The sequence below is a fragment of the Triticum urartu genome, chromosome 6A (genome assembly GCF_056163025.1).
Source record: "Triticum urartu cultivar PI428250 chromosome 6A, HENAU_Tu73, whole genome shotgun sequence".
Classification (NCBI taxonomy): domain Eukaryota; kingdom Viridiplantae; phylum Streptophyta; class Magnoliopsida; order Poales; family Poaceae; genus Triticum; species Triticum urartu.
The window spans coordinates 290,926,523-290,947,691 of record NC_141878.1 but is presented as its reverse complement, the minus strand read 5'-3'; the positions used below and the strand labels follow the sequence as shown (position 1 = coordinate 290,947,691).

Here is a 21,169-nt window from a genome sequence, read left to right as displayed (position 1 = left end):
AATCCAAAAGTATAAGACTTAAAGTAGCATTTAACTAACAGGCGGACCCAATTGAATGCACAATGGTGCATGTTTGCCAGGGAATTGATATAACTTCTAAAGTCAGTGTACTCATACCTGCGCTTCAAATGTAAAATTCAACATTTGGTTTGAAGGTGAACCGGCAGCAGGCTGAAGTGCATTGAATTGTCTATTGTATTCTTCACTTTGGAAACGATTGTCTTCATCGTTATTAAAAGAAGTTTCCAACACTGAAACCTCGACACCATCTTCAGCAGAGATTGAATAGCTGCTTCCAGTGTTCAAGTAAACACACTTCCTCAGTAATGCACCATTCTTGTATACATACAAAAAAGTATGAAGTTAGGGTACATAGCAATGGTATGAGTCAAAAATTAGGACATCATTCAAAACCATAAGAGTTATGTTAAAGGAAGAAAATTAAGCAAATCACAAGTTCACTGAGCATGCACCTCAATTTTGACATTTTTGAATCTTAGCTTTTTACCCCGCCCAACAATGATTATAGTCTCAGAGTGTAACTGCCCCTTCTTGTCAAGCTCTTCACATAATGATACGGTGCCTCCACAGCCATCATAAGTAAACTCATCAATATCGCAACCATCAACTATTAGTTGCCTCTCAGGAGAGAGTTGAATAACATTCTCTCTCTGTAAGAAAACAGGCCCACAAAGTACAATGTCATTTGAGGTCATAAGAGGGTCATTTTTTGGGTCCAGACTTTCCTCTCTGCCTGTTATTGTACCTATGGAAGGCACAAAATACTCAACTACTGGAAGCAGAAAATCCAGGACAACAAGTATGTGAGGCTGTTGGACTCTTATAACAAACGATTTGAAGGAAGAACGCCATCGATAATCTAGTATCAGCATGGTTAGGTTAGAAACCCCCCCATCTGATGAAGGGTCTGGTGTGTTCAGCTTAGAAGTCTCTGAATAAGATCCAAGCATCAAGCGCATCTCAGACTTTGTATCTGGGCGGATATCACGAATCGAAAGTTTAAGTATAGACAAATATAGATCCATCTCAAACAGTGAAGTTGTCCTGTAAGAAACCCATAAACCTTCTAGCTGCAGAAAAAGAAATGTATGACAGTAACCAACATGCTATCAGGGTTAAAAAATACATTGCATAAAAGCTTGAACAGGCATTAAAAATGTGCGGGACACATAATATGAAATATTTACAGGACCAGTGATAAACAATCTCATTGATTCTTTCCCCTACAAGACAAGTCGCGTAACTCTTAAAGGATACTCACAGCAAGTTCCGCGAGGGGTGACTCGGCATCTGGACCATTGCAAAGTTCTAGCAAAGCATAGTGGACATTCACAGTCATGATGACAACAGTACGTGAAAGCATCAAATGGTTATTAAGGTTAACTTTATCCGCAAGTAGGCGTATTGACTCTTTTGTCCGGTTTACGTTTTCACGGAAACTGGGGGGAAGATTGGGTGTCTCCGATAGATTTGTCGAAATACAACTTGTGATGACGTTGTATTCTTTATCCGACATAACAGCATGCAGTAATCCTATCTGCAGAAAAAAGAACATAGAATTACAAAAACATATTGGATTTCAGCTATAACCACATAGGGGTGGACAGTTCATAAAATATTCTCCATTGATGCATCTGCCAACATAAAGCTGAGCAAGTAACCATTGCTGCCGGTACCTTCTGGTACCTTCTTTATCATTGTCACTTTGGCATCCAACAGATAACAAAAGTATTCTGGAGATGGAAACTCAGCATCTGAACTATCTTTGAGCTTTAGTTTAACTTTTCAAGTATTGAGTGAAGAGCACAAATAAATAGAGCAAGAGCATGCATACAGTGTCAAATAGGATTGCACTATAAAAATCAGGCCAGAAAACAAGATGTCAGATCTAAAGTACAAAACTATGGCGATCAAATAAGCAAGAGATAACAAGCCAAACTTTATACGAAAAACAAATTAATCACCTGAACTTTCATGGAGAGCATTGGGACCTTTCGGAAAACATCCCTCAGACTACGCCGCACTCCTACATTGATGCCATGACCCTCTCGAATCATACACTTCCCGAGAGTGCCATTGACTCCAACCGCCATGTTGATTCCATTTATCTATTTGCATGTTATTGAAGCAGGAGAATAAATAACCCAGGTGAGGAAACTAAACAATTTAGTTTGAGTCCAATAAATACCTCAGCATGGAGAACATCAAGACGCACAGCAGATGGGTCACTCTCTTCACCTCCGTGCCAACTAAAATCATTTTTAACTTTCAGTTGCCCCAAATCCAGTTGTATATAGCTACAGAAAGATGTGAAGATAAATTATGCTTTCTTGTATCATAATGCCGTTATTGTTATTAAGGAGTACTTCAAGTCTCTTGTACTATATATTTGCCCCGTTGTGCTATTCAAAACAGTAAAATTGCTCCTTACAGTGGAGATAAATAGCATGCTTTCTTGCATCGTAATGCCGTTAACGCTGTTAAGGAGTATCCGTAAGTATTCGTATTAGTCTAGATTTCCTTACTTGTACTCCAAGTCTCTTGTCCTATATATTTGCCCCTTGGGCTGTGCAATACAGTGAAGTTGCTCTAGTATGGTATCATGAGCCAAGGTTTCGGAGGATCTGGATCCTTGCGATTTTTTCCTACAGTGCCTGTTTGATTCACAGGATTGGAACCCTTAGGAATTTTTCCATAGGATTCACTTGTACTACATTTTGGAGGAAAATTTCCATCCACTCAAACCTCATGGTAGAATTCCTTTGTTTTTCCTGTGCTATCAAACACTCTTCCAGCCAAATTCCTGTAGTTTTGTAATCCTGTAGGATCTGGATCCTTACGATTTTTTCCTACAGTACCTGTTTGATTCACAGGATTGGAACCCTTAGGAATTTTTCCATAGGATTCATTTGTACAAAATTTTGGAGGAAATTTTCCATCCACTCAAACCTCATGGTAGAATTCCTTTGTTTTTCCTGTGCTATCAAACACTCTTCCAGCCAAATTCCTGTAGTTTTGTAATCCTGTAGGATACAAGAGGAATATGACACTCTATTCCTGCATTTTGAGAATCCTGTGAATCAAAGAGGCCCTTAGGGGATTTTTCCCATGGCGGAAATTTTCCAGTCTCACCTCTCTCGATCGACCTCGGTTTCGTTTTGTCTATTTTGCCTGATTTTCTGCTTTCCCAACCCCTGATTGCAACCTCCTCGCTTGGACTGAGCTGATCTCCACATCCGCCCACAGCGCGACCTCATCAAACTCGAAGCCCGTGTCCAGATTGAAGTTCCCGTCACAATCCCATCTGGGCACCGTGCTCCTAGTCCAAGCCTCTTAGATCGAAGCCACCTCTCCTCCTCGAAGCTCCACCATCTCAGGCCGCCGTTGCCGCCTCCTAGGGTGTGTCGCCGCCGCCGCCAGCAGATCGATGCCTAGGCTACCTCCAGGTCACACCACCGCCGCTCCGCCTGCCTCCAGGTATGTTGGAGGTGCCCTCAGTGATCATTGCCCGTTCACCTGCTACACCGTTGTCGCACCGGATGGTTCCCGCTTTAGTGCTCCGTCTCTTCTACTGGCTTCCACAAGGTGCAAGCCGCCCTCGTCCTCATTGCACCTAATGCGGCAAGGACAGTCACATTGAGCCGACCTCTTCAGCTGCAGGACTTCAGCATCTGCTTGCGGCTACTAGATCTTCCATGAGGTTCTGCAGGTCGTGTTACTGACTCTTCTGGAACAGATTGGTGCAGGGCTCCTCATATTTTCGGGACCCCTTGTGCTGCCCACTGCTTGGATCTCATGCTGGTGGATGTTAGGAAGATACCGGAGTTTCAGTGAAGAATTCTTGATTTGATGAGGAAGAAGACCAATGGTGGTGATCTTATGAGGCTTGCAGTTGCTCGTTTTGCAACATCGTTCCTTACTTTGAAGCTGTCTTTGTTAACAGATTCAAGCCAACTCCATCGGGGAAGAGTGAAAAAACTGTGCTTTCCCTGCCCTTTTAGACTTTAGTGGAGAATTGCATGAGAGCTTCACAACCACTATTTATTGCTCTAAGGATTGCTGATGGTAAAGAAGATTTGCAAGGGAAACCTGCTTTACAAAAAGAGGTGCTAAATACTGTTGAAAAGAGATGGGACCAACAGATGGAGCAGATGTTGTATGGGGCATCATCGATCTTGAATCCAAGCAAAAGAAAAAATCACATCAAAGAGACAAACAGAAAAGCTTGCTGCAACACTTGCGGTCAATCTTCAATGATGTGGTACAGAAGATGGTAGGAATGAACACCAGAGCAAGATAAGCATTGCGACAATGAGAGAGTTGAAGGCTGCTTCTCAAAGAAAATGGCAATCAAAGACCGAGATAAAAGGAACAATAGAAGCCCAAAGAGGTGCATATGGTACCCAAATAAGAATAGGATAGATATGTCAAAAGCAGGTCTGATTACACCTATTCCTAATCCTAAATAGAATGTAAGGACGTAGGGATTTCTATGTAAACAGAGTATCCTATTTCCATAGGCTCGAATGACCCCTTCTCATAATAAGAATGTGCTCCCCTTCCAAGCAAACTAAACTAACCTTGCTAAGTGCTAGCCAGGTGAAAGTGCTTTTCGCTAGTAGTTTTGGTGTTCTCCCGATTTCTCGAAGGGTAAGAAGAAAATAAGAAGTCTCTTCAGCAGTGAGGAGCACAACGATTTATATAAGCATAATTAATTTATTTTTTATCAGTTTGAGCAATGTCTAAACTTTGATTTCATATGCATGATATTTTTGTAATTTCTTGGTGGGATGCATATGGTGGACTTGCTTTCGAGCTCCAATCGTTGGCAAAGAGAATCATAACTCTTTGTTGTTCGTCATCGGGTGGCTGCGAGCGCAATTGGAGTACATTTCATATGTTAATTGCAGCTGCCATTTCATTGCTTAATGAAACTTGTGCTTGCAGATCCATACCACAAATCATTTGGAGCACAAGAAACTGAATAAGCATGTATATTCCATACAAAGAGAGAATGAAAACAAGATTTCAGGAGCTACTAATCCTTGAGGAATTTCAGTGGGAAAATGAATGGGTTTGCTCATGCCGAACCTGTTCACCTAGACGATGATGGTGATGAATTAACTTGGCGTGATGTTTATTCAGAAATGGGTGCTACGGAAACACTAAGGCTTTGTTTGGTTGCGAGGGGAGGACTACCCAGGGTAACAAATCCCTGTGGGGGATTTTCACGGACACAGGGGATCCCCTTCTCCCATGGGGATGATCTCCTTTCCATTTGGTTCTTTGGCAACACCCAGGGGAGGGGAGGCCGCTGCTCGTGATTGGAAGAAGACGAAGCGGGTGCTGTTGTTGAGGAGACTGCCAACAGGAAGGCCAAGGCAGAGGAGGTCGGGCCATAGCCTACGGATTTCGTAAGTGGGAGGCGAAGAGAACGCGAACGGCGGCTGGGGACAATTCTCCTGATGTGGGGAGACGTGGGAGGGAAACCCGGAGATATTGGATCGATCGGGGCATGAACTAATGCTACGGCAGGAAAATCGAGACTAACTTTCCATGTGGGCTTCTTAACCAGGGAAATAGCGGGCAGGATCCCGTGAAACCAAATGACGCCTAAGAGGGCGGAACTTCCCAAGGACTGCTCGTGGTGATACTAGTAGACCCATAGGCCCTCATATCACTTGTTTTAGGAAGAGGATGGAGACAGTTGTTGAAGAAGAGGTTGAGTAGTAGCAAAATCTTCTAATTCACTATGTTTGGATCCCTCCCATTCAATTGAGGTGTTCAATTTTGGATTTAGTTCACCATTAATTAAGGTGTTCAATTTTGGATTTGATTAACGATTTTGACCAGGTAAACGATTTGTTGAAGTAATCGGCAGAGGCAGCCTATAAAAAACATATCAATCCTGTGCACCCTCGCACTACCATGAGAAAAGGCGCCAACATGTGACAATGCAGCACCAATATGATACATGCGGCCACCAGCGTAAAGAAACTTCACCGCACAAGTATGGGTTGGTTAGCAGATAACACATAATCACACTGCCAAGAAAGCCCACCAAGACACCGCATTATAAAAAAAAACACCATCATCTTCCCAACGCGCCAAACCAAATAACAAACAAAAACTATGAAATCACAACAACACCAACAGTGCAGCGAAGCGCGCCTAACCCTTCTAGTAAGATATCATGGGTGAGGGCAAAGATGAGATGGACAACTGGGACATTGATAGCGACGACGACAAAGGAGGAGAAACACAAAATGATGCTGGACAAAGCCATGAAGCCGGTGAATTTTGATTGGATGAGCAACCAGATGTTTGACTCGAGGCCGAAGGATGTGATGCGAAATAATGGGGACTGGAGAAAACTTCTGGATTGTGCAGCCTTTTGTTGCTTTTGATAATGTCCTTAGGAACTTTTCTTAGGGAATAATGCCGTCAGGAACTTATTTGTTATGCACTTAGGCTGATGCCACTTAACTATTTGTTGTAACATTGTGTGACACATGATGTGTTGACTTGTTCAGTATTCATTCATGGCTAATGGGCATGGCTGATGGTTCATATGTTTAAACTCCTTTGTTTTATTTGTCAACATTGCCTTACTCATGGTACATGCGTCCCCTTGACGCATTTTGTGTGTGCTATATTCGTATCTAGGATAATATTTGTAACGCATGGTACATGATGGTAGTCAACGATTAACCACGACTAATCCTAGCTAGTCTAGACTAATTCACAGGTCGCTATCTCGACGACTCATCATTTCTGTTTGCCAAAATTTTGTCCCACAAGTGTGGTATGCCATAGTTATTTTAGACTATTAGATTAATTAATGGAAACAGTCCTAATGAATTATTAAACTGAAGAACGTAAAGCATGGACATACTCTTCACTCTGGGAATTCTTCGGGACAATGATAATGGGTGTATCAAGTGAAAGATCCAGCTTTATGGCAGAAGAACCATCCATTTCATATTTCTGAATCAACCACTCAAAACCTCCAACTTTATCCATAAACTTAATTGCTTCTTCAGTGTGAGGGGTAGCAAGCTCCATGAAGTAAGAAGTAAACTGCAAAACAAAAAAGCACTTCAAAAAATACATATCATGGAAGATCAGATAATCCAACTTGGCTTAGTGATGTATACCTCCTGGACAAACCGATAAAGAAAGACAATACGGACGGCAGAAAGCTGCCCAGTCAGACTGTAATTATGACCTTCATAGTCATCATCGTCGGCACTATAAGACTGGAAGGCAAACTGCAAAAGAATGGAAAGAAAAATTACTCTACTGCTTCAGCTGCCAGAAACAAATGTATTATCGAACTTCAAGTATATGTGGCAATCATAACCATTTCAAAGTTGCACATTTGATTAAAAGGTAATTCGAGCCACATAACAGAGAACTATTTACCATACTGTTATTAACAGATGTCACAACACCACCACCACCAACAACAACAACAACAATGAAGCCTTTTGTCCCAAGCAAGTTGGGTTAGGCTAGGTGTTAGGATCGTGGGTTGGAGCGCATAGCCATGGCCTGAAGGTGCCTGAGGACCGATGAAAATCCACCGGGCAGGTGTCTTGCCGGTGTTGAGGGGGTAACAGAGGAGGAAAAGAATAGCTTGGGGAAATAGACTTGACTTTATTGATTGCTTGGGTTTCCTCGTACAGGCCTCCTCTCAGAGTCCAACTTCTATTTCTCTTCCTAAAGACCTTCCTACTACAAATTGATACCTCCCATCAGGGAATCAATCCTGCAAGGAAGTAACCCGTACTGCTGCTCCTACTTGGCCGTAGCCTATCCTGCTACAGGCTGGGGCTTACGCCTGCTATAGTGGATACCCCACGTAACCCTAGAGATGAAACCCAACAGAAAACTGTGAGAACCCAAAAAGAAGAGAGTACAGGTAAACTGATGAGGAACAATAGATGAGGAACATAAAAATATAATCATATGTCAAATCTGTTTGGCTACTTCTAGATACTTCTGCTGTGGTCTAGTATTTCTTTTCTTTTCTTTATCCTACCTACTGTTTTCTAGAGTCTTCTAGTTGTGAGTAGCTATGAGTAGAATGGTGAACCTTAAATAATGTTTCTAGAGTATTCCAGCTATAAGTAGAAGTATGTGAAGGCTTCCCAAAGCCCTATAAATAGAGGTCCTCACCTCTACTTTGTACCCAGACTATGTACCCCTACCTATAATAGAACTTGTTGTTCTTATCTAAGATCTTGGAGTAGATCTTGTGCCCTAGGAGTTCTGGATTGAACTCTCGCTGCCCTATCAGCCTACATTCGCCTCTAGAGCGATATCTAGCGCAGCACGTTGAAGCTGTTCCTTCAACACTTGTGCTGTACACATTGTAGCAGCAAGGTGGAGTTGCTCCTCCACAACCTTTGTGCTGCTTGAGAGGTTTGTGAGGATGAGAAAGACAACTAAGAGCATCTCCACCCGCGCCCCCAACAGCCCCCCCCCCAGGCCACTTTTTCGGCGCCGGCGCCAAAAAAACGCCCCAGTCGCGCCCCCAGGACGCCGAAAAACGCCGGTTCGGCCCTTTTTTCCGCCCGGCGGTCACAGGCCGAACCCGGCGCACTGGGGGGAAGTTGGGGGCTCCGGCGCAAGGGAAAAGCGCGGCTGGCCAACGCCGTCAGGGGAAAAGTCAAGGTTTTCTTCCCCGACTCGCCTCCCACCCCCGCGCCCTCGGCCGCCAGTAGCTATATCCCAGCGCCGCCCGCCGCCTTTCACCACTAGATAGCCATTCCATGCCGGAAAAATAGCAAAGCTTCGCCGCGGCAGCCCCTCCAACAGCAGCTGGGCGTTTCCGGCCGCCGTTTCCGACCACAGAGGGGCAGTTTAGCAGCGGGTACACGCCCACCGGGCGCAAGGTGTTCGGCGATTTGCCTGCCTCGGCGATGGACTCCGATGACGAGGAAGCGCTCGCCGCACTGCTGGAGGAGGAAGCCGAGGCCGACGTCCAGGAAGAAGAGCATCTCATGGTGCTCGCCGCCCTCGCCCAGCTGCTGGCGAGCAATGAAAAGCCGCGGCGAGGTGGCTTGGCGCCGGGGCGGGTGAAAGCAAAGAACCGGCATCGTCTCGAAGGCTACTGCATGCTCTACTCCGACTACTTCGCCGATGCTCCACTTCACGGCGAGAAAACATTTCGGCGCCGTTATCGGATGAGCCGAAAGCTCTTCCTCAGGATTGTGAATTCCATCCGGGAGTTCGACAACTACTTCAAGTGCAAGATGGATTGCACCGGCGCCCTTGGATTCACCTCCATCCAGAAGTGCACGACAGCGATGAGGATGCTTGCATACGGAGCTCCCGGTGATTCACTCGACGACTATGGGCGCATGGTCGAGTCCACCAGCATAGAGTGTTTCTACAAGTTCTGTCAGGCAGTGGTGGCAGTGTTTGGACCGCAATACTTGAGAACACCCAATGCGGAAGACACTGCTCGGATCCTAGCACAGAATGCAGCAAGAGGATTTCCTGGGATGCTTGGAAGCATCGACTACATGCATTGGAAATGGAAGAATTGCCCATTTGCTTGGCAGGGGATGTACAAAGGCGCCAAAGGCGGTTGCAGTGTGGTACTTGAGGCAGTGGCCACACAGGACCTCTGGATTTGGCACTCCTTCTTTGGTATGCCAGGAACTCACAATGACATCAACGTGCTGCAGTGCTCTCCTGTCTTTGCCAAGCTTGTTGAAGGTCATTCTCCTCCGATGAACTTCGAGATCAATGGGCGGCACTACAACAAGGGGTACTATCTAGCTGATGGCATCTATCCGAGATGGTCGACATTTGTGAAGACGATCTCAAACCCTGTGCCAGGAGGCAAGAACGCCTGGTTTGCGAAGGTTCAGGAGGCTTGCAGGAAGGATGTCGAGTGGGCATTCGGTGTGCTCCAATCTCGATTTGCTGTTGTCCGGTACCCCGCTCAGACCTGGTCGAAAGATCAAATGTGGGAGATTATGACTTGTTGTGTCATCTTACACAACATGATCATCGAGAGCGAGCAAGAAGACCCAGTGTTTGACACTGAACCATACTACAGGCAGGGTCCTCTAGCCGAAGTTGATCACCAGCTACCGGCAACCTGGATTGCCTATCTCAGTATGCATCAGGAGATCCGAGACCCACAAGTGCATCATCAACTGCAGCAAGATCTGATAGAGCATCTATGGAGGCTCAAGGGCGACGCCGGGCGCGACGTGTGATGAAATATGAGTTTTTATTTGTTGAACTATATAATTTGTATTGAACTATTTGTTGTTGTACTACTTTGTTAAAGTATTTGATATTTCTGTGATGAAATATGTGATAAAAAAATTGATGTGCATAATTGAACGCCGAACAACGGCGAACCACGCCGAATATGGGCCTATTGTCGCCCATATGGGCCCTTTATTCGCCGAAATGGGGCTGAAAAGTGGGCCAATATCGGCACCTGGGGGCGACGACTAGGCGCGAAACCGCCCCCAGCGCCGATTGTATCGCCGGCTCGCCCCCAGGGGCGATTTTTATGCGTCCTGGGGGGACGAACGGCTGGAGATGCTCTAAGGCTCCATATCCTCATACCGAAGGCTCATCTAGGAACCAACCTAATAGAGTGGAAGAAAAGGCCACTCCACCAAAGACAAAACAGCCCATCCCGAAACAAACTAGAGGCAAGGGTAAGGCAAATGAAGGCCCAAAGTGCTATAAATGTGGTAAAGAGGGACACATATCCAGCGGTTGCCCACTAAGGAAATTTGTTAACACGACTATCCATGATGGTGAAAGCGATGAGGAAGAATACGAATGTGAAGATGTAGACGGACAAGAGGTTTGTCAAGAAGAAGGTGAAGAAGTGGTATGTGTGATCCAGCGTCTCCTATGTTCCACACCACAACTCGATGACACAGAATGGAAGAAAATATTTGAGAGCAAATGCATGGTGAATGGCAAGGTATGCAAACTAGTGATTGATAGTTGCAGCTGCGAGAATCTTATCTCCCAGAAGTTGGTGGACCATTTAAAGCTTGAAACCCATGATCATCCAAATCCCTACACTATTGGATGGATCAAGAAAGGAGTTAATATGAGGATCACCAAACAATGCAACCTGCCACTTTCTTTGGGTAAGCATTATCGCTCAAATGTGTTGTGTGATGTGGTTGACATGGATGTCAGCCATGTTCTTCTTGGGAGGCCTTGGCAATTTGATGTGGATACTACACACAAGGGCAAGGAAAATTCTTACTCTTTCATTTGGAACAAGAGAAAGATCATTATCTTACCAAACAAAACCGAAGGTAATACCTCTAAGGAGGAGGGGAAAACTATGTTAACTATCTCCCATACCTCTCATGAGTTTATGGGAAGACTTGAAGGAGGCAGATTTGTGTGCTGCACTTGTTGTAAAGGAGAAGAGCACCTGACTGTTGAAATTCCAGCAAAGGTACGTGGTTTATTGGCAGAACTTCAGAACATACTTGGGGAGCCACATGGCTTGCCACCGATGAGAGGAATTCAACATAGAATTGACTTAATTCCGGGAGCAAGTCTTCCTAATCTTCCACACTATCGAATGAGCCCAAAGGAGCATGATATATTGAAGGAGAAAGTGGAGGAATTGCTGCAAAAGGGGCACATTCGAGAAAGTATTAGCCCATGTGCTGTACCAGCCCAGCTCGCGCCTAAGAAAGATGGATCTTGGCGCATGTGTACGGACAGTAGAGCCGTTAACAAGATCACCGTAAGGTATAGATTCCCTATTCCCCGTCTGGATGATATGTTGGATCAGCTTAGTGGAGCAAGAGTGTTCACAAAGCTAGATTTAAGAAGTGGATATCATCAAATCCGTATAAGACCAGGGGATGAATGGAAGACCGCCTTCAAGACAAAGGAAGAGTTGTTTGAATGGCTAGTCATGCCATTTGGACTCTCAAATGCACCAAGTACCTTTATGCACTTAATGAATCAAGTCCTTAGACCCTTCTTATCCCACTTTGTTGTGGTCTATTTCGATGACATCTTGATCTATAGCAAGGATGAGGATGAACACTTTGATCACATTCGGAAGGTGCTAGAAGTACTAAGGGAAAATGAGCTCTACGTCAACTTGAAGAAATGTGTTTTCCTACAAACACAACTTCTTTTCCTAGGATTCGTCATAACATGTGACAGCATTCATGTTGATGATTCTAAGGTTGAAGCAATCAGAGAATGGCCAGCTCCTAAGACCATTTCTGAGGTAAGAAGCTTTCATGGCCTTGCAACTTTCTATAGGCAAATTGTGAAGAATTTCAGCACTATCATGGCACCAATTACCGAGTGTTTGAAGAAAGGAAAGTTCCAATGGATAGAAGCAGCTAAAGCTAGTTTCAATGAGATTAAACAAAAGCTATCACAAGCTCCTGTCTTGGTACTACCTGATTTCAACAAGACTTTTGAGTTGGAGTGTGATGCAAGTGGGCATTGGAGCTTCCTATCTCAAGAAAGGAAGCCCATTGCTTTCTTTAGTGAGAAGTTAAGTGAAGCTAGACAGAAATGGAGTACCTATCAGCAAGAATTATACGCCGTTTTTAGAGCGTTGAAAACTTGGGAAGTCTATTTGCTGCCTAAAGATTTCATTGTTTATAGCGACCATCAATCCTTGAAGCATTTTAGAAATCAAAAGCATGTTGACCACATGCTAGCGAGATGGGCAGCATATCTGGAGAGATTTAACTATCTCATCGTGCATAAATCTGGAATAACTAACAGAGTGGCCGATGCTTTGAGTCGTCGTGCATGCCTCTTGACTTCTTTTGAAGCTGAACTTCCGGGCATGGATCAAATAAAGGAGTTGTATGAGGGTGACGAAGACTTTCGCCATGTTTGGGTAAAGCACGCAAGGGGCCAACCATTAGGTGATGACTATTTGATGCAAGATGGATATCTCTTCAAAAATGATCATTTGTGCATTCCAAGAAGTTCTCTACGTGACAAGCTGGTTAGAGAGCTCCATTCAAGTGATCTTAGTGGTCATGTTGGACGGGACAAGACTATCGCTAACCTGGAAGCTCCCTACTTTTGGCCACAACTAAAGAGAGATGCTGGAAAGTTCATTCAACGGTGCCCCGTATGTCAGACCTGCAAAGGCCAAGTCCAGAACACAGGGTTATACATGCCTTTGCCTGTTCCTGTTGCTCCATGGGAGGACATTTCTATGGACTTCGTCTTGGGCTTGCCAAGAACAAGACGAGGAAGTGATGTTGTATTTGTGGTCGTGGATAGATTCTCTAAGATGGCTCATTTCATCCCATGCCGCAAGACAACGGATGCTCATCATGTGGCAAACCTATTCTTTCGAGAAGTGATCAGACTTCATGGAGTTCCAAGGTCCATTGTCTCAGACCGTGATAGCAAGTTTCTTGCTGCATTTTGGCTCACTTTGTGGAAGCAATTCAACACTGAATTGAAATTTGCTAGCACTGCTCATCCACAAACAGATGGACAAACGGAAGTGGTGAACAAGTTTTTGGGTAATTTGATCCGTTGCATTTGTGGAGAAAGAAAGGGACAATGGGATTTGGCTTTATCTCTTGCAGAATTCTCCTACAATAACTCCAAGCATAGATCCACAGGAAGGAGCCCTTTTTCCATTGTCTACACTAAAGTTCCATCACATGTGGTGGACCTGGTGAAGCTACCATCAAGGGGAAACTCAAAATCAGCATTGTCCTTTGCTGATAATTACACCGAGTTATTTGAAGAGATTCGCAGTTCTTTGGAAGCACAAAATCAGAAATATAAACAGCTTGCTGATTGCAAAAGGAGGCCAAAATCATTCCAAGCCGGTGATAAGGTGATGGTCTACCTCCGAAAAGAGAGGCTGCCTTTAGGTGTTAAAGGGAAACTTAGGCAGCGAAGGTGTGGACCCTTCTCTATCGTGAGGAAAATAAATGATAATGCTTATGTGATAGATCTTCCAAGCGATATGGGTATCTCCAACACTTTCAATGTTGCGGACTTGACTCTCTACCATCCAGAAGAAGCGCTCAATGAAGATAACTCGAGGGCGAGTTCCAAACAACCAGGGGAGAATGATGAGGAACATGAAAATATAATCATATGTCAAATCTGTTTGGCTACTTTTAGATACTTCTGTTGTGGTCTAGTATTTCTTTTCTTTTCTTTATCCTACCTACTGTTTTCTAGAGTCTTCTAGTTGTGAGTAGCTATGAGTAGAATGGTGAACCTTAAATAATGTTTCTAGAGTATTCCAGCTATAAGTAGAAGTATGTGAAGGATTCCCAAAGCCCTACAAATAGAGGTCCTCACCTCTACTTTGTACCCAGACTATGTACCCCTACCTATAATGGAACTTGTTATTCTTATCTAAGATCTTGGAGTAGATCTTGTGCCCTAGGAGTTCTGGATTGAACTCTTGCTGCCCTATCAGCCTACATTCGCCTCTAGAGCGATATCTAGCGCAGCACATTGAAGTTGTTCCTTCAACACTTGTGCTGTACACATTGTAGCAGCAAGGTGGAGTTGCTCCTCCACAACCTTTGTGCTGCTTCATAAACAAAGTGAAGGAAAGTAAATTAAGGTTCTGATACATGGATTGCTGATTTCCATAGTCCTATCAAGAGCCAAATCCTTAGGTACATTCCAATCCCTCAAGTCTCTTTCTTTTTTTGCTTTCTTTGCTCATGCATGGACTTCTCCAGCTTCTGCTTAATGCATGTAATAAATAAGTAAATGTGCTTTGGCCTAGCAGGTGAATTACTGGCCAAGTGTGGTTAAGTATGTAATTCCATCTTTTATAAGCTTGCAGATGAAAATGACAAATGATCTTAGCATTTGGGTTGCATCTCAGTGAAAATGCAGGAAATAGAGTGCTAACCTAACTATGCTTAACATAAACCTAGGCGCTTCCATAATCTAATAGAAACTATGACTCGAGTTTTTCAGGCGGCGAACACAACATATTGAGCTTTGATACTGGCAACCATGCTAGAATCTTGTTTGTAAGTAAAATATGTAACACATGGCCACACTGTACTTCAGGATTGAAGAGAAGACTGTTACTCTGCTAATCTGGTACTCCCACTGTTCCATATTAACTGTCGCCGATTTAGTACAAAGTCAGAAAATTAATATGGAAGGAGTACCCCATTCAGGGATGAACATTTATCGCCAAGCCATGAAAATGACTGGACATGTACATCAATATATATTACCTTTATAAGCGACTCAACACCTGGTTTCCGTATATCACAAAGCCAACCCCACCGATGATCTGGCCCGAGGGACATGTCACAAAATCTCATATTACCAAGCATACCATCAATAGAAAATGAGCCCGGGTGAACCTGACAATTAAAGAAATGTGTAAATGAAATAACAGTCAAGTATGAAATCTACGAATGTCCCCTGTTCCTGTTCTCGTGGATGGTCATCTCAAGGAATATTTTTGGTTTTTGTATTAATCTAGCATCCTATAAACAGCACCAGCCATCGAAAACATTCTAAATAGCATGCCGAGATATATAGAAGATAAATAAATAATATCCTTCGGCCCTATACTACCTTCAACTCACCTTCAGGTCAAACAGAAATTTCTCCTGCACAAACATCGCAAGCTGAGAACCATCTTCCTTGTTAAGAAACATAGATACCCGATCCACATCCATTTTGATGTTGAAAATAGTTCGACGTTTTCCATAACCTAACAGTCCTTTAACAACAGTACGGCCAGTGTGTTCCTTCCCAGTGGGTATTGCACTGTGTGTTGCACCTGCCATGTCAGGGTCACTCTTTGGCACAGAATTAACCATGCTGACATCAACTCCAAACTCGATAAGAGCAACAAGTGTGGGTCTGTTACAGTAGAACTCCAGTGCAGACATACGGATACTCATCTGTAATGAGCAAAACATGTAAACAACAAGCTTTAGTGGAAGGGAAGGTACTGACAGCCAAGGATTAAACAGAAAGAGGATACCCAAGCATACGTCCCAGACCCTGCCTGTTACTAGTTACCAACTGGCAACCTGTTTAAAGTCTCCCAAATATAGCTAGCATATATATTTTCTGTGCTCTACAATCTATTTACCATGGTGAAAAGGTAATCTATTACCATAGTGAAAAGGTAATTCACTTTACACAATACAACCTGCCCTTATTAGCTTCGCAATCATTGTCTAAAAATAAATTAGCTTGGCAATATTCCTGCCATTAGCTTGAACATATATTGAACAGTAACTATATTCTCAGAATTTCAACTTGAAAATTCAAAATTGAATTAAGAATTGTTTAGACCGATAATCTTTTCTGGGGCAAGACGATTAATCTGACTGAAAAGTCAAATTAAAATTGGAACTTTATGGACCAATATTCTTTTACCAGGCAAAACTGGTACCCTGCTTACAGCACCATTGGAATAATAAGAAGACAAATACACGAAGATGTCTTTTGTAAAGCACAGAAATAACCAATTACCTGTGAATCTATACCATCATAAAGGCAAGAGTCTGGAGTCCTACTCAAAAATGTAAGAACAACAAAATCAGTGACATTGTTGTCTTGTGCCTCATAGAAAATTTCAGTAGGTTTCAAATTTTGCTGATCGCCATCAAAGCATAAAGTGTACTCATTCAGATCAGACATTGAGTTTGATGGAATGTCATGATCAGGGAGATTGAAACTTTGGTCAGAAGTAAAATCTGTCAATGCATCCATGAATGAATCTTCCTCCACAGAGAAGGATTTGGGGTGATCCTCCATGTCAGGTGTAAAAGAACCTTCAGGCGGCAAATCTTCATTTTTCTTAGGAAAGGACTCCAAATCTTCATTGATAACAGAACATACTAAATACTTTGTAGACATTGAAAGACGACCATGTAGCTCATCTTTTATCTTCAATGAATGCAGCTTTGTTTTCACACTTAGACCACGAGAAGATTGAACAACATTAACCTACAAAAGTAACTAAACAATAAGTATTGGAGCTGGGGACAAAATGAAGATGGAAACTTGTAAATCATAATGTGCAACAATTGCTGAACCATAAAAATGTGAAGCACAAACAGATCAGCAATGCCAAGATGAGTGGACAGAAAACAGGTGTACACTTTCGGGTACTGTGTTTTGCAGTGGTATATTTTAGATGTCTCCCGTCTCAAAAAGTTCACCTGGAACAGGTTTATAACTTCAATATCACTTCCTCTCTGAACTGAAAGGGGAGTACTGCAATGTTTCAAAACAATGGATACAGCGACAGTACTCCAGTTTTTCTACCAGACACTATTAAGTGCTATTGTGTTCTCTAACCTTTGACAATAGGAAATATATTTTTGCCAACACAAACAACGTATAGTTTTTCTAGTAATGGTTCCATTTTACTCCCTTGAACATTCATCAAAGTGCAATTAACCGATTTCTTGTAAGCAGCGGTCCCAACCAGCATAATAAGAAGAGGCTGGTAAAGTATGAGAGATTAACTCATAGTTACCGGACTCGCCGGGAGAGGCCTCGAACTCCGATCTAGATCGAACAAATCAGATCGGAGTTCGAATTCGCTCTGTTTGATCTGGATTCGCTGCCCGATTCGTCGAACTCTAATCGAACCAGAAAATGGATTTGGTGGCTAGAGGTGGTGGCTGGCGAGCGGCGACTGGATGGCAGAATAAACGCGGTGGGTGGCGCGACAGATGGTCGCAAAAACCAGGCAGCAGGCTGGTTGTTGTCGCGCAACAGCAGCCCCTCCTTGCTGCAGATGCACGTATGGAGGATGAGCAGGAGAAAGAACGACCGAGGATATGCTAAAGCCCATGAGGCTGCAGCTCTGGATTATTAGGTTAGAAGGAGGTCATCAGAGGCAGCTGAAGCAGCAGGTCATGGCCTCGTACGCCTGTTTGGGCTGGACCAACCAACATTTTTATCTACTTTCCATTTATTATCGATCTAGGATCTTCGATGGCTATTTGCATGCGAACCTTACAGTAAGCTATGCAAAACCGGAGAGAGCAAGTTCATGAACCAGATCTCCAATTCGTGAATCAGAGATGTATATACCCCATATCGAACCCGATTCGTATGACGTAGAGAATTCAAACCGCAAACTCGAATTGTGAACCGAACGAATCGCAGATCAGGTAACTATGGATTAACTTCGACAAAAATGGCTGTTTCTCAGCGATAGATACATCGACTCTGATATCCAAGAATATATAAAAAGAATGCACAATCTACACCTTGCTGGCCAATAGCAATAACAAAATATGTTTTATGCACGTGATTGACATAAAATTTACACATCAAAGTAAGAATGCTGCATACTACTCCCTCTGTCCCAAAATATAAGAATGTTTTTAACACTACACTAGTGTCAAAAACGTTCTTATATTATGGGACGGAGGAAGTAACTCTTTGTTTCGCAATATAGGTTGATTTTAAAAGGAACTGTTGCTTTACAATGTGTGTCTGAAAATCAACAATATTGTTACAACATTTCCCTAGTTATCGTTTGTCAGTGTTGTTAAGCTTGGACAGAACAGACGGAGTAGATTAAAGATGCACAGTTCTAGTTTTGCCTTTGTTTCTTAATGCAAGACTAAGACTGAAGCAAAATACCTTTCCCCCATTCCCAAGGAGCTCTAACATTAGAAGCTCTTCTGGATCTCTGTTCTTTCTGTTCAACTGCAAGAATGGCATTTATCAAATTAACCCTAAATAGTAACTACATCAGTGCACCAGAACAAACACAGCTGAATTAACACGATGTGAATCTGCAGTCGTGGCCATTAGTGGCGCACATATAAAGTCAAAAATAGCAGCTACACATAGACGTGAATAGTCAGCATTTTTTACTCCCTCCCTATCTTCTTGGTCTTCTCATCTACGAACTGGTGTCTCTATAGAGACCCAACTATCCTTCTCCCATCCACATAATGATCTGAGCACTAACCACACCCATAACACAAAAATCTTCAACATGCCTAATCTAGACTCTTGGCTTTTCCTTTTTAATATATACCTCTTTCTGAGAATGGACACTTGCGGGCTTGTGGCACCACTCTGGTTCTGGCTTCACTCCTTTATACAGCTCTATCTAGAGCCTCGTACCCCCCCCCCCCCCTCCTTTTCCTCCACGGTACAGCCTCAGCCTCAGCTGTGTGCTGCCCTCTGAGTAAATATATTCCCTTTCACAACAAAATTTTACTTGTTGGAGCCTCCACCAGAGTTGTTTCCACTAAAAAACGACACCCATTTCACATTAAGGTGGCAAAAGGATGAAAAGTTTACCTTTCCATAGAGTGAAAACTTTGTTTCAATTACAGAGCCATTCACAAGGAGATCCACTGACCCCAAACTGCTAAGCCTTGGAGTGCTTGTTTCTGGAGCAGAACTGAAAGGATCTCCTAATATGTTCAGCTCAGGAGGTGCCTACAACAAGCAAAGAGGAGGAATAACATAAGATAAACCAAGTACAAACCTCATGTTATGTCAAAATTTATTAAGTAATGAAAGGCCTACGGAAGCTCGATATGTTGCTTGGACAAGCACTTTCATCCAATTGGCCTTCTCTATTTCATTATGAAATTCAACTATCAGTGTGCTGGTTGATTCTAGTGCCTGCAAATGGAATAATGCTCAGATGAAAAGAGAACAGGGACTGGAAAAATACATTAAGGCAACAGTCTTAACAAATAATGGAATATCTATACCAATACAAAAAGACCCAAAGTGGCAGATCCAACAAATCTCAGCCATGAAACAGTGTCAATTCAACGACCTATATTGCTCCAATGGCGACGCTCAACATGTTCAGCGTGCAATTAATAACATACGAAATATAGACTATCCAAGTAATTAACACGTAAATTGATATCCTGCCTAATATTAACGTGCAATTGATTTTCTGTCCAATATCAATGTGCAGTTAATTTTCTAACTGATATCAAGGTGCATTGCACGTACGCTTTTACTAGTAGGGTAGTAAAAGCACTTAGAGCATCTACAGCCAGACCCCTCAAACCCTCCCTAAACGTCCGGGCAAACAGCCCAATCACCGATCGGTCACAAAATGGCCACCCAACCGGATCGCCCATACCCAGCCCAAACGTCCAGGCACCCCCCCCCCCCCCCAAACCCAGCCCATATGTGAAACGAATATGGGGACGCCCAGGCACGTCAGGCTGATGGGCAGGCCCGCGAAAAAACCCGTCGGTCCGCCACTTCTCTAGCTTCCTCCGATTTTGTGAGAACGCATTCATGTCGCCACCCCGGCTCACCGCCCGAGAGCCCAAGGGTCAGTTCTTTTGGGCGGCTTAAAAAATCTGTCTCTCCGCAGCTTAAAAAATAAGCCGCCTCCTAAATTTGTGCAGACTTCTAAATTAGTTATTCGTAACTAGTTTAGAAGCTCCAATAAATAAAAGAGGCAGCTTATGAAAAAAAACTGGGGAGGATGCGGCTTATTTTTTAAGCTGCCAAAAGAACTGGCCGAAATCCGGCTATTTAAGCCGGACTGCGAGGGAAACCCTAGCCGCCCCCATTTCGCTCCTCCCTTTCGTCTGTACCAACACCACTCCCCCCGTCTGCTTCCCCTTCCACTCTGACCTCGTCGTCGCCATGGTCCAGAAGAAAATAACCTACTCCAAGATGCTCACGCCCGAGCACCAGCAGAGATCGCCGCCAAGATGCACTTAAATTGCGCTGGAGCAGGAGGATGTACCGGAGGATGAGGAAATGATGGGAGGAGGCGAAGGAGGAGTCGGACGACATGGAGGAGGCAGAGTACGCGCCGGGCATGGAGGTTGAGCCCGGTGGCTTTGCCATGGAGGAGGCATCCACCAGCGCTATCCGCGGGCACGTGGTCAGATCTGCCCAGTCCTGTTGTAGATGCTCTTAGTAACTAATATTAAACATGTTCTGAAACTACTGTCTTCATCACTTAAAACGCAAATGCTTAAGCTATAGATACCAGTTGCTTAATCTGTCAAATACTCTCTCCAATCCAAATTAATTTTAGTTCTAAATTCGTCCTAAGTCAAACTTATCTATGATTGACCAAGTCTATAGAAAAATGTGCTAATATCTATAACATCAAATACGTATAGTATGAAAACATATTTTATGGTGAATCTAGTGAAAC

The 21,169-nt window shown here is 43.5% G+C and overlaps 1 protein-coding gene across 1 annotated transcript in view; it reads right to left on the bottom strand.

The window, feature by feature from the left end:
• Positions 1 to 21,169, bottom strand: part of LOC125512571 (calcium-dependent lipid-binding family protein) — an 86,431-nt gene that overhangs the window by 38,302 nt on the left and 26,960 nt on the right. The window contains exons 23-35 of the mRNA XM_048677665.2: positions 19,552 to 19,650; positions 19,321 to 19,461; positions 18,649 to 18,714; positions 16,516 to 16,992; positions 15,615 to 15,935; positions 15,255 to 15,386; positions 7,179 to 7,292; positions 6,917 to 7,101; positions 2,210 to 2,318; positions 1,986 to 2,129; positions 1,283 to 1,558; positions 474 to 1,091; positions 118 to 336 (exon numbers count right to left, since the gene is read on the bottom strand). Of these exons, the coding sequence (XP_048533622.2) occupies positions 118 to 336; positions 474 to 1,091; positions 1,283 to 1,558; positions 1,986 to 2,129; positions 2,210 to 2,318; positions 6,917 to 7,101; positions 7,179 to 7,292; positions 15,255 to 15,386; positions 15,615 to 15,935; positions 16,516 to 16,992; positions 18,649 to 18,714; positions 19,321 to 19,461; positions 19,552 to 19,650 (2,901 nt within the window). The remainder of the gene's footprint in view (positions 1 to 117; positions 337 to 473; positions 1,092 to 1,282; positions 1,559 to 1,985; positions 2,130 to 2,209; positions 2,319 to 6,916; positions 7,102 to 7,178; positions 7,293 to 15,254; positions 15,387 to 15,614; positions 15,936 to 16,515; positions 16,993 to 18,648; positions 18,715 to 19,320; positions 19,462 to 19,551; positions 19,651 to 21,169) is intronic.